Source organism: Cynocephalus volans, chromosome 6 (genome assembly GCF_027409185.1).
Source record: "Cynocephalus volans isolate mCynVol1 chromosome 6, mCynVol1.pri, whole genome shotgun sequence".
NCBI lineage: Eukaryota > Metazoa > Chordata > Mammalia > Dermoptera > Cynocephalidae > Cynocephalus > Cynocephalus volans.
In genome coordinates this window covers 87,677,899-87,691,452 of record NC_084465.1, presented here as the reverse complement: position 1 = coordinate 87,691,452, position 13,554 = coordinate 87,677,899, and the positions used below count along the sequence as shown (strand labels likewise).

Below are 13,554 nucleotides of genomic sequence, written 5' to 3'. Positions count from 1 at the left end.
TCATTACCACCTACTGCTATGTACGTAAGGAGGAAAGATATGCCTAGACAGAGAATAAACACTCAGTGAGCTCCAGTAATTTAAATAAGGTGGTGATGGTATAAGATGGACAGAATAACAATCTCAGGCATAAACACCCTTTTATATAAAGAAAGAAATATATGGATGGAAAAGGCATTAAAATCCATTGGGAAAAAGATGAATTATTCAATAAATTAGCTCGATGTAGCTCAAAGCAATTTAGAAAGAACTTTAAAACTTTCCATTGCATGCTAAAATGAATCACCAGCAAATTTGAGTTAAATATAAAAATTCAAAACACAAAATATTTATCAAACTGCTGGAGTAGGGAGGATGTTTGAAGTTGGGGAGTAATAGAAAAAGATTGCAAAAAAAATGTTTACTAGATTTGATTCCTATTTTTTTTTTAAGGAAAAAAATTGTGTGTGTCAAAAATAGGAAGGGAAACAATAGGAAAAATAGGTTCAGTGAAAATGGTGGACTCAGATAATACCAAATCAATGATAATGTGTTTAATATGCAAATCATGAACAAATAACATCAACTAACTTCAGACCTCAACAAGTAAATGGAAAAAGGACAATTCACACACACAAAACCCCCCAAATACACATAGTTGTGGGATTTTTTTGTTTTTTACTCTTTGTTTTGTAATACTTACAAATTAACAGGAAGGTGCAAAAAAAATACGGAGAGAGGTCCCATGCACACTTCTTCCAGCCTCTCCCCACATTAACATTTCTGCAGCTCATTTTTTAAAAGAGAAAAAATATTCAACCGAATGAAAATTAAAACAATTATATTAGCACAAAACTATTTCTAAATTATGATATTGGGTACCCTTAATGTAGAGCTATAAAGAAAGTAGAGGTTTTCTCACTTGTTAATGTAATTATGTAATATATATTTTGCCTTAAATGTTTTAAATAATTCTGCTTCTGAAAATTGATTGTAACATATAATGAGATACAAGCAAAGATATATTTACAAACATGCTTACCCTCTTTGCAAATCAGCAAACACCCTTAATTTCATATAAAGGGAATTGTTATTCTATGACATGCACATATTATAATGTATATAATAAATACCTATCAATTAAAGCTCGTCTCAAAGAATTTCTAATGGTCTGAGAAAATGTTCACAATATAATGTTAAGTGAATGTCGCAGATGATTTACAGACTATGTACAGTTTGATCCCAGTTTTTCAAAATAAAAAATATGCAGAAATATTTTAATACAAAAAAATACACCAGCACATTAATAGGTGCCATATCTGGGTGATGGGACTTTGAGTGGTATTTATTTTACTTATATTTTTCTGTACTTTCTGTTTTGAATAACTATTAATTTTATTCTCAGAACACACGATAATTTTGAAAAAAATACTTTGGTGCAATGTTGTTTGGTGGAAGTTTGTAAAATTACATATATACACACAAATAGTATGATTACACTTATTTCAAAACAAAGCAAAACTACGTGTATAAAAAAGGTTGGAGAGAAATGTGTCAAAATGGTTATAGTGGTTGTTTCAGTGTGAAGGGATTATGGGTGTTCCCTTCCCTGCTTTTTCTCTGTTTGTTTAACTTTCTGTAATTTTTCTCTGTTTATTTAACTTTTTGTAATGTAAACAATAGATAAATAACCACTTATTTGTTACAAATGTGAGGGGAAACTATTGAATTGAACTGACTATGTTAGTATTTTCATAAATGAGGTCCTGGGTTGTTCAAGACACTGTGGTGAGGGCCTGGGGCTGCTGCATCCTAGTGAGGTTTCAGTACATACTCATAAGAAGTTACTGGAGTCTTCTCCAGACTAGGTTAGGGGCTCACAGTATTACCTTCAGTGTGGCTCGGCCGGGAAATCCTTACTCCATCAGTCTAGGAGTAGGAAGATACACAGCAGGAGTGACTGGTAACAAATTAATGAATATAACAACTAAATAAATCGTTAGCATCTTATGTGGCAGGGTGACACATCCAAAGACACAGGACAATTGCATTGTTTCAGTGAGCATTAAAGGAGCTCAGCTGTTCACTACGATGTTGTCAAACTCAGTAGCTTTGTGCCTGGCTCTTTTGAAAAGAGAGACCTTTCCCTTGAAGATGACAGCTGTGATACTTATTTATAGATTCTAAAGTGATCTCTTTGTTAGGGTAGAGAAGAAGCCTGCTTTTCAGAAGACTACATGGATGTGAAAATGGGTAGGATCTTTATACTATTTCCTTGGGCAGATATCTTGTTTAGGAAGAATCCAAGAGAAGGATACACATTTCAGTGTGATCCTGGCGTAGACACTTCATAAAAAGACCACTTGCCCTTTATTAATTGTGAAAATCTGCTGTGGCACACTTCTGTCATAGCATCCCCTCCTTGGGTATAAATTATGTTTATGAGACTGAAGAGTGGGCCTCTCAAGAGTGGGCTGAACTCATAAAACTTCTGGATGAGACACAATCTGCCTTAACTTTTATTCCCCAAATTATTCTGGGACTTGCTCAAAAGATACATAATGATATAGTAGCAGTTCCTTCATCAACCCAGTGAAAAATGTGAGCTGTTGGTAAGCGTAGGGGAACGATGCAGTGTGATTCGAAGGAATCAAATCACATTGTCCTCAACCTGTTCTTTTTCCTCACGTGTCACCTCTGTGAAGCCTCTCCCTAACCAAAGCCCCCTAATCAGAATCAATGTCACCTTCGTCCCTGCTTCTGCACCACTTTGTTCTATAGCCTTGGTGCGATGTGTGTTGGGGTGTGTTCTCTTCACCACTCATTCAGGCTAGAAATCTTGTCTTACTTATCATAATATCCCTCCATGGCCAGCTCAGGACTGTATGCAAATCATTTTGCTCAACTTGTTGAGTTGAATTGGATTTTCACTTGCAAGCAGGATAGAAAGCACACTCTTAAAGTATTTAGGTCGTTCCCATAGGGAAAGTCTAGACCCAGTAGAGTGGAGAATGGAGAGCCACACAAGACAAGAAAATAGTGATATTCTACTGTGCTGTTGGTGCAGAGGCTTATAGAGAGGACTGGGGATTTACTTCCGTTGAAGCATCCTTGTGGGTGGAGAGAGACAAAGAGGACTTATCTCATTCATCCATGAGTAATGAATGATGTACCGACAGGGGAACTTCTGGACCAAAACACACTGTTTATTTGTCAAGGGATGCTTCAAAAGCAGCATATTGGCTACTGAGAAAGCCTAGGACAGAAGAAAGCTATGTTGCTCTGAACCAGCCATGCAAGGACATGCATTCAGTACAGTCAGGGAATTTTAGGATGAAAAGAAACATCCAGCAGTTTATATAGAGAATAAAAGGATATGGTTCAGAGAGCATTTGGAATTTTCCCTCCTTTAAATTGAACAAAGACTGACCAGGACAGTTGTTTTTTGCTTTGCAATTTATTACATATACGTGAGCAGTGACAGTGCCTGTAAGTGAGGTGCCCGTTGCAGGGAGAATTCATTTTTCATTTTGTTTTACATGAGACTGACTTCTCAGCTTTGGAGCTGACCTCTGCTTTGAGTTGCTTGTTTGCATGGGCCTGTTACCTTACATGTTACACAACTAAATTGTTTGTTTATTTTGCTTCTCTTGAGACTGTTTCCAAATACATGCTTTTTTGTTTTTGTTATAGGAGAGCTCCAGAGATGAAAACCGAGCTCTAGTTCATCAGCTTTCCAATGAAAGTAGACTCTCCATCACTGACTCTCTTTCAGAGTTTTTTGATGCACAGGAAGTCCTGTTATCTCCGAGCTCTTCAGAAAATGAGGTTTGAGCCCTGTTTTCAGTTAGGTGCCTCCAAAATCTCTTGTTGCTTTGTTGATCAACCTGTTTAGTGAATATATAAATTTAGAAACACTAGACTCAATGGCTTCTTTCCACCATTACATTCTGAGGGTCCTCTTATAACTCATACCCCAAAAGCACAAAATGAAACAATATGTTAGAAGAAAAAAGTTGTAAAAAATAGAGGGTGTTAGACACTTGCTTGTTTCTGATACTTAATTTGTTATACTTCTTTTCAATTACAGGTTAATAACCTTGACCTCTACCTGTTTGATAATGTAATATTTCTACTACAGGAAAATAAATTATCATCCTGTGTATTTTTAATCATGGAATTTGAGTTGTATTAATTCATGACATACATTATGTTATTATGATCATTATAATATGGTTATTATATTAATTTATAGTATATGATAATATTGTTTTAAATTGGTACATAAAAATTTTATTTTCCTGAATAGGTAGGTATCATAGCAAGCATTGCTATATGTAAATGTGTTATTAATCATTTTACCCTTTAAATATAGAAGTAGTAATCTTATTTATGTATTAATTCCCATAGAAGATTCTTTTTTTCACAAATACTTCTAAGACAAATTGCATCTCCTTCTACCCAAACACTAGCAAATTCTCAAAATGAAGTCTGAATTAATAAGAATTTTTATGATAACAAAAATCTTGAGTTTACTTGCTGTTTGCCTTGTGAGAATTAATCAAGAATGTTTAAAAATTTTAATAACAAGTGTTTTCCATGAATACATCATAGGCAGATTGGTGGATGGGCCTCTATGAAAACAGCACCCCAAATTATTTCTGTAGATTTGTGCTGTGAGACTCAAAAGGTGTGATCATTTGGAGTAAGCATTTTATGACAATCTGGCTTTTGTTTACTCTTACTCTAATGCATATTATTTCTTTTCTCCCGTAGATTTCTGATGATGATTCATATGTCAGTGACATAAGTGATAATCTTTCCCTAGACAATCTCAGTAATGATTTAGATAATGAGAGACAGACCTTGGGTAAGATTTACATTACTTGATCTCTGAAAGTTTGTATCGTCATAGAATACTAATAAGCATATATAGAGTGCCTGCTGCAAGCAGAGCACTGTAAGCAAGTACTGCCTAGGAAAACTAAAACACTATCCCCCTGCTCTGTGATTTTGTAATCTATATGAGGAGACAGCACCCACATGTGAAAGATAACATTCATTCAAATAAATTTGCTTGTGCAAATTTTTATTTTATAAAGTGAAGGTATACCAATTATCATAAGAATATCAAAAAATATGCAACAAATATCCCTTGTGTAGTCAAACATTAGAATATAGCTTTTTGCCTTTAGGTATCTAGGTGTTTTTGTAATTTAAGAATTTGATAAGGTTTACGCAATAAAAGATCTGGTCTAAGTAGTAATTTAGCTCAGATTCTTCAAGATAACATATTTAAAAGTTACAAACTTCTACCTTCCCTCAAGCTTATACTGAGATGTCCCTTTATTACTGGTTGATCCCAAGAGGGAAAATGATGACCAGGAAAGGTATTTCATAATGCTAATTTGAGCTGTGGAATACCTGGAGTGTCTGACTAGTCCCAAACAACTCTGATTTGGGACTTCAGTAAGCAGACTGAAGCTGTGCCCTTAAAAAGAATCTGCCCAATCGAACAGTTCTCTGCATTGGTCCTTATAGCATCAAATAGTCCCAGTCTTGGTGCTCAGTGTGCCTTGGAGTCTCCAGGTGTGGTGTGTCTGTGCCATGCACTGTATACTCAGAGCACCGCCCATTTTTGTATCTAGACAGAGGATAGGGGGCATGTCAGGTACCTTTATGATATATCAGTGTTTCCCAGCTCAATAAGCATGTGTGAACTATGATGATGAATTGTTATCTGAATGCTAAAGAGCTGCCTCTTTGGGGACCACAGTGCAGGAAAAAAGCAGGTCATTTTACCATGCTCTGGAGAGCAACTTTCAGTATCACACCTGCTTGAGGTGAGATGCTCGTCATGCTCTGTATTTTGTTTCAAATGTTTCTGGAGAGGTGAACCTCTTGGTGGAAAAGTCTAAGAACCAGCAGGTTCAAAGGAGAAGGCCAGTAATACAGGAGCAAGTTTATGTGTTACTTGTTTTTCTAGAAAAGCAAGGAGGCAAATTGAGAGAGAAATGAAACATTTCTCCTTTGGCAAACACTCTAAAATGGCACTCTCACTGTAGACGAGGATCACTGTCAAATGCTGAAGTCCCCATCTCCTTGAGGCCTTGTGGGAGGTGTAACCAGAGGGAGCACAGAGTGAATGGAAGTTCAGACGTCAAAGGCGGGAAAAGGAGACAAGGACTAGAACCTAAGACCATGACTCTTAGGGCTGTTTTTATCTTATTTCACAGGCATTTTGCAAGAATGCTAACCAATGTTGCCTTAGCTTGACCAAACACTGGACAAAACCCAGCTTTCTTCTTTGTCTGTATCTGAATGTAGAAATGGGTGTCCTCCAGTTCTTTACAGCATTCTCTGAGGAGGGTTAGATTTCTAAACATTAGTACTCTACTAAAAAAATAGGATATAGAAATAACAGTTTTGCCTACAAAGGGAAACAGGATTGGATCAAGGTCTTCATACACTATCATACTAGAATTTCTCTGAGCTTTTAGTAAACGTTAGGTATTTAAAGCGTTTTCTATTAATTTCTTCCCCCCAAAAGTTGCTGGGCACTTATTAGGATCTGTCACTGTGCTGGCTGCTGTGGGAAGGTTAAATGGTTAAGAATAGGGATCCAGGGACCTTTTTCATTTAACTCCAGCTCTGCCACGCACTGGCCATGTGTTCTTAGGGCAAGTTCCTCAACTTTTCTGTGCCTCATTTTCTTCATCTCTAAAACAGGGATAATAATACTTTTTACTTCAAGAGGTAGTTATGAAGAATACATAAGAATAATACATGTAAAATGCTTAGAAGACTGCCTGCCACGGAGTAAATAGCAAGATATGAGGGTACTTCAAAAAGTTTGTGGAAAAGGAGAATTAAAAGTTAGTATAAATCTTCCCATGAAGTACCCTCATATGTGCTAGCCATTAGCAGTGGTGGTGGTGGTGGTGGAGGAGTAGCATTCTTTCAAAATTTAAATTAGTGTAATTAAAAAAAATATTTTGAGACCACATGGAAAGCTGTTTTCAAACACTACTACCATTTGCAGTTACTGATCTGTGTCAGATTTTGCCCCATTAAGCAATTAAGACACATTCAAAAACTAGTATGATGCTTAGATTAACATGAGACTGCACAGTATGACCTCAATTTCATATTTTTCTGTTTGTCAAAGCAGCCTATTTGTTCAGAGTGATTGGCTTTATAATGAGTAAATGTTAAGTATTTATGTTTAATTAATGAATATATACCAGCAAAATATGTTGGTGTAATGCAAAAGATTTCATTTGAAAATAGGCACAGTTGAGATGAGAAAGGAATTTCAGAGGATAAGCAAAGGACATTGATAGATCTACATACCTAAAACATAAATGTTTCATTCATCAAAAACTCCATAGACCAAATTTAAATGTAAATGCCAAATGAATATTAAATTGCAAAACAAAGATAAGAACAAAAGATGTGGTCTTAATACACAAATAGGAAAGTAGACTGTTCAGCAAAGAAGAATTTGTACTCACAAAAGCATTTTAGACCACACTAGTGGTCTAAATAATTTTTAGAATGTAAGTTAAAACAAAGAGATAACACTGTCAGCCTAACAATTTGACAAAAATTAAAAGCGAACAATGACAAGCCTGGAAAGGCCTCAGGAGATCAATATTCACATATGCTGTTGATAAATGAGAAACCTTGTTCAGCCTTTTTAAGAGCAGTCTGATCCTATGAATGGCAAGTCCAAAAGCATTTATAGTCTTTGACATAGAAATCCCACTTCCATACATGCTAAGAAAATAATCAGAGATATGGGCAAATATCTAAATGTGTGAATATTCACTGTTGTTTTTTTGTTTGTTTTGCTGTATCATAACAAAATAGTGAAACAAATTTAAAAGCTCAACAGTAGATAAATGATTCAGTAAGTATTATGGCATAATATCTATAACATGGAATATGTTTACAGTCATTAAAAACAATGTTTAAGAAGAATTTTAAATAACATGGAAAAATATTTTAAGCAGAGCATAAAACTGTACATACAGTATGAACTATCAGGATGCAGAAAACACTAACCAGAGACAGTCCAAGATATGAATGGCTGCTATTTGGGGCTGGTAGAATAATGGATGACTATTATTTCCTTTTTAATTTTCTTCTAATAAGCACAATTGTTTTTATCAGAATTTGAAGTGCTTTTTAAAAAACACTTCAGAAGTTTTTATAAACAGTAACCTGCTATCGGCATAGAAATCCCGTTTCTAGTTTTATTCTACGTGTACGTGAGCTATGAGGAACTAGCTTTTGAGCAGGAACTGAAGGGCCTCCCCTCCAGTTTTAGTGAATAAAGTCCATGAGTTTTAGTGCATGTAACTTTTGGTACTTAATTGCTTAGAATGCTTTTTCTTGTTTTCTGGCTTTCAGTCGTGCTCTGGATCACTGAGTTTAGTAGTAAAATTGAGTAAAGTTTTATTCATGGCTTTAAAAAAAAAAAAAAAAAGAATAAAATCAAAAGCTTTATTGAGACAACCAGGCCTCTTTCCCTCTCAGGGCCTGTTCTTAGAAGTGGCGGGGAAGCAAAGTCCACAAGAAGAACTTGCTTGCCGGCGCCCTGCCCCAACACCAGCAATATCAGCTTGTGGAATATTCTGAGGAACAACATAGGAAAGGACCTGTCCAAAGTCGCCATGCCCGTGGAGTTAAATGAGCCGCTGAACACGCTGCAGAGGCTCTGCGAGGAGCTGGAGTACAGTGAGCTTCTGGACAAGGCTGCTCAGATTCCGAATCCCCTGGAAAGGATGGTGAGGAATCGGCCTTCCCACGTCACTGCCCAGCCTCTGACCCGAGCCCCGAGGCCATTCGTGTGGGCTCATCAGAGCCAAGTCAGGCAGGGCCGAGAGCGCTCTCATCCCTGCTGGTTTTCATTTTGCTTCTTAGGGGGTTCATTTCTGTCTGATTCCCTTCCTTCTGCCTGGTTGTTTCCAGCCAGCTTGTAGGGATTTGCCGTGGGAGGAAGGGGCTTCTTTGTAGCAGCTGTCAGGGGTAGTTCTGCTCTGTGGTTTTGTGCCTCTTCGTTCTCCAGGAGCCTCCCATCTATCTGACTGTCCTGATGGCTGGAAAAGATGTGTTCAGGGCTGCCTGCATGTTTACTTTTACTGCCCTGAGTGGAAAGAATTTAATTTCTTGAGCTGGTTTTTCTCTTCCAGGGTAAATTTCCCTTGAGTATGTTTTTGTTTATTTCTGCAATTGTCCTATCAGCTCCTAGGTTTTTGGAAAGTATCATTCACAGAAGAGGTTTCCACATCAGAAAGATTCCATTTTCTCTCTCTCTCATTTTGTATAGATTAAGTTAAAAACAAAAACAAACTCATCCTGGAAAAATCCAGCTTTTGCTGTCTACTCAGGATCACCTCCAATTACAGATGTTGGTTTTCAAGAGACTTCCAAATATTTCTCATCCTTCCTCTGTCTTGTGGGGATGGGGGAAGCGGGGTAGGAAGTACCAACCAGGTAAGACTATGGGCAGATCAGCACTTCCCGTGTCTTCCAAATGCAGTCTCTTTCCTGGGCATTTGTTGATTGGCTAAATTGGAATCAGAGCTTCACAAACCTAGCTGTGCTGACACCTTTCCATTGACAGAGGATGCCATTCTTTTCTAAATTCTAAGCATTTTGCAGTTTCAACCCTCATCAGAACTTCATTATACCAGTGATTTGGAGATTAAGGAGAAATCTTAACTACTGGCTAAAAGAGACACCCCACAGTCAACCCACTCAGTCTCCAGAACTCCCCCCTCAGAGACTTTCTTTCTTGCTGCTAATGATAATAAGGGTAGGAGAGGAAAAATAAGCTGTGGGGTTTTGTTTGTTTGTTTGTTTTGTTTTATTATCTTCTTTTTACTTTTTCCCAAAGAATTCCTGATGAAAAAAGTGAGGTACATAGCTTCTAAGGCAGGTGTTAAAAGTCAACATTTGTAGAGACTCTTCTTTAAAGAAAAGGATTGACTTTGAAGATGAAAGTATTCTTAAAGGTGTTTCATTCTTGGGGCAGTTTAGAGAGGCTGAGGGTGTTCATCTGCGTAATTGACCTTGAGCAGAAGTTCGAGGAAAGGCTTCACAGCCCCGGCACACCACTGATTTTGCTCACTTTTCTGTGGGTCAGCTTATGCTCCTGCGTGGCTTTTCTCTCATGTCACCAACCCAAAAAGAGGTGCTTCATTTCGTCTACCCCTCACTCTCTTCTCCCCCCAGCATGATGAATGACACTAGGTTCTTTTATCAATTTTGTTATATTTTAAATCGTGAAGGTGATTCAAGGTCAATCATATACACAGTGTGACTTTACTGTTTCACAGGTAACAAACACATGAGGGAGCAGATAGCCAGGGTTCAAGGAAATGGGCAGTCCCAGAGGGGACTGATTTGAGCAGGGTGAATTGATTTGTATAAGCTCTCCAGCTGCTCTAGAGTGTTCTGTAGCATGAGGTGGCAGGGCGAGTCTCACTACAGGTGACACCAAAAGTTTTGCAAAAGGATGGTAAGGAAAATTATGTGACTCATGAACACTTATGAAAGGCACTCAGCTTTTCTTCGATGTAAGAAACTTTATGAAATGTGCTAGGAAGAAAAAATGTTGAGATTGTTACAACTCAGTATTAGAAAGAAAAATTTGCTACCACGACTTAGGCTTAACTTTTTTGACCAAAACAAACAAAAAAAGACAAAAGGATAATGTGTTTCTTTGGTGCCTTGAAAGGGGAACTGATAAAAATGATGAGAGCCTCACAGTGAGGGCTGTTAAAAGATTTTGCTCATTTCATGTTCACATATAGATAAGCCTTTTTTTTTTTTTTTTTAATGTTTTATTCCTCCCAAAAAAGCAGAGCTTTAAAGTCACTGTATCCTGTAGCTTGTTTCCCAGGCTCAGGAAATGACTCTCACAGATTTTCTTTGGGCAAAGTGAGTTCTTAGGTTTTTATAATATCAAATTGTGAATGATTAAACGTATGATCCTTATTCCTGAATCTTGGGGGAAGTTTGGCTTTTTTTTAATACTCTTTCTCCCCTCCTTCCTGAAAATACCATGTCACTATTCTCAAATATGTCGGGCTTAAAGGTACTGGACACAGCTTAACAGTTCAAAAACAGTGTAGTCCATTTCATAAATGTCATCATCTTGATAGCATCTCACAACTTTAAGTCATCAAAATAAATGTACAGTTTAAAAATATTTGGTTAATTTGTTTCTGGGCCAAGATAAATATGATTTAAACCTACAACTTCAAGCCTATTTTGGATTGGTCATCTTTAAACAAAGATAGATCTTAGGCTTTCTGAAATGAAACTATTATAAAGAGAAATCGAGGTTTTATTTTGTGAAAAACAAATTTCTTGGTGACACAAAAATGACAAAATTCTTTCCTTCTTGTCCTTAGGTGTATGTGGCAGCCTTTGCCGTATCAGCATATGCATCTAGCTACTTCCGAGCTGGGAGCAAGCCTTTTAATCCGGTTCTTGGAGAAACGTATGAGTGTATTCGTGAGGACAAGGGCTTCCAGTTTTTTTCAGAACAGGTGGCTATACACCCTTTTTGTTTGTTGGGAGGAGTTGCTTATGCCTCCCATTAAATGTGCTTCTGAAATATTTATTTTCCACCTTTCACTGGCTTCAAAGCAACTGAGATAATTACAGTGCTTTTAAACATAAAGAGAGGGATCAATTTTCCTTCCACTGAAACCTGGCCACCACTGTGGACATAAAGGTGTATGGGAATTCTGACCACTCGCTTGGCTATATGCATTGACCGTGTCCTTTCTCTTTAAAATCATTAGTGAAGGAATATTTTAGAGCACAAATGCCCCCATCAAAATGGGTAGCACAAATAAATGCATTGTTCTCAATTTAAGAGGAATCATTCTTCAAATTGATAAATTATTTATTGAACATATATCGTGTGCCAGGCACTGATCTAAGTGCTGCGATACTGCAGTGGGGTGGGGGGGTTAGAGGGTCAGACAAGAATCCCTTGTCCTTAATGGATGGACATAACTACACTTATGCAGCCTGAGTTTTCATTAGACTCATCCCACATAAGAATTAGCACAAAACAATATTCAAGAGTCAAATGCCTAGGTTCAAATCTCAGCTGTACCTTATACTAGCCTTATAACCCAGAGCATGGTATTTAACTTCTCTGTGCTTTACTTTCCTCTTTAAAGTGGAGGTGATAATAATGTTACATACCTCAACTGGCTTTGAGATGATTAAATGAGATACTGTCTACAAAGCATTTAGAGCAGTGTCTGATCCCTGAAGTATGAATGTTATATGAGTGTTTGCTGTCATTATAGATGCATGACAGCATAGTTTGCAATAGCAGAATGTTGGGAACATCCAAAATATCTGTCAATAAGGAACTGTTTAGCTAAAATAGAGTTCATACATACTAAAAATAAAAATAACCACCTCCTACCATGTTAACGCAGCAATTGAGCATATTCACGGTCTGCACATCCCTAAATGTCAGCTTAGGGACACTAAACATCATTGCCTCAAAGCATTTCTCTCCTCCCAATTCTTAGAAAACTGAGGGAAAGGGGAGGGTTGGGATCGCTAAAACATTCTTCTCCTTCCTGTTATCTTGCTGCCCTCTTTATGAATGGATTTGCATTATGGGGAGACGAATGGAGGGGTGGTAAGGCTGAGAGACTTATGAAGGTGGTGCTTGTCCTAATTGTAAATGACAAGCAGTGTTCTCTGGAACTCAAAGGAAAATAAATATACAATAATCTCAAAGTACATTGTCAGTAGCCTCCCAGTCAGAAGCTAGAACAAGAAATGAAACACTGAGTGATACTGGGGAGGTAGGGGATTAAATTAGTATAGTTAAAGGGATAAGATAATCTGTCTGATGCAAATTCGATTGGGTTATTTAAATACCAAACCTAAAATGGAATGAGAATGAATGAAAATATAATTTGGTTACCATGGTATTATATGTACTCTTGTGAAAAAACAAAGACCAAAAATAGTCCCAAACTATAGCAGACAATCAGGACAGGATGAATAGCTGTAAGAAAGGAGTAGTAACATGAGCTTGTGTAAAACTAAGCTTCAATCCTCTGATCTCCAGTAGGGCAGGGCCAAATTCAGGATCTTCTGTGGTGGCTTGGGGGTGGGAGGGATTCAGAGCTCCTGGGCACGTGTGCACAAAGATGGGAATAGCCTTACATAACTTAGTCTTCAGTTCCATGAAATATATTCCAGGGAAATAAGCAAGAAAGAGATCTGGTTATTGTTAGTAGCATAGGATGTGCTGGGTGGGGTGTAGGAGTCATAGACCTGCCTGCTTCGAATCCTAACCCCACCATTTACTCTCTGTGTGGCCTTGTATAAGCTACTTAAACTTTATAAGCCTCAGTTGTTTTCTTATCTATAAAATAGGAATGATAATTCTTGGCTCATATGTTGGGTATGGCTGAAATGATAATACACTGACGTAAATGTTCAGTAAATGGCTATTGCTTTTATATTTAGAGGGAACTTTTTAAATGCTTTTTAATATAGAGTGTTAAGAATAGTAAG

The 13,554-nt window shown here is 37.3% G+C and overlaps 1 protein-coding gene across 7 annotated transcripts in view; it reads left to right on the top strand.

Moving 5' to 3' along the window:
* OSBPL3 (oxysterol binding protein like 3) overlaps positions 1-13,554 on the top strand; it is a 177,264-nt gene that overhangs the window by 129,335 nt on the left and 34,375 nt on the right. For all 7 annotated transcript variants that reach the window (XM_063098980.1, XM_063098985.1, XM_063098981.1 and 4 more), the window contains 4 exons: positions 3,673-3,807; positions 4,756-4,849; positions 8,521-8,771; positions 11,406-11,543. In XM_063098980.1, the coding sequence (XP_062955050.1) occupies positions 3,673-3,807; positions 4,756-4,849; positions 8,521-8,771; positions 11,406-11,543 (618 nt within the window). The remainder of the gene's footprint in view (positions 1-3,672; positions 3,808-4,755; positions 4,850-8,520; positions 8,772-11,405; positions 11,544-13,554) is intronic.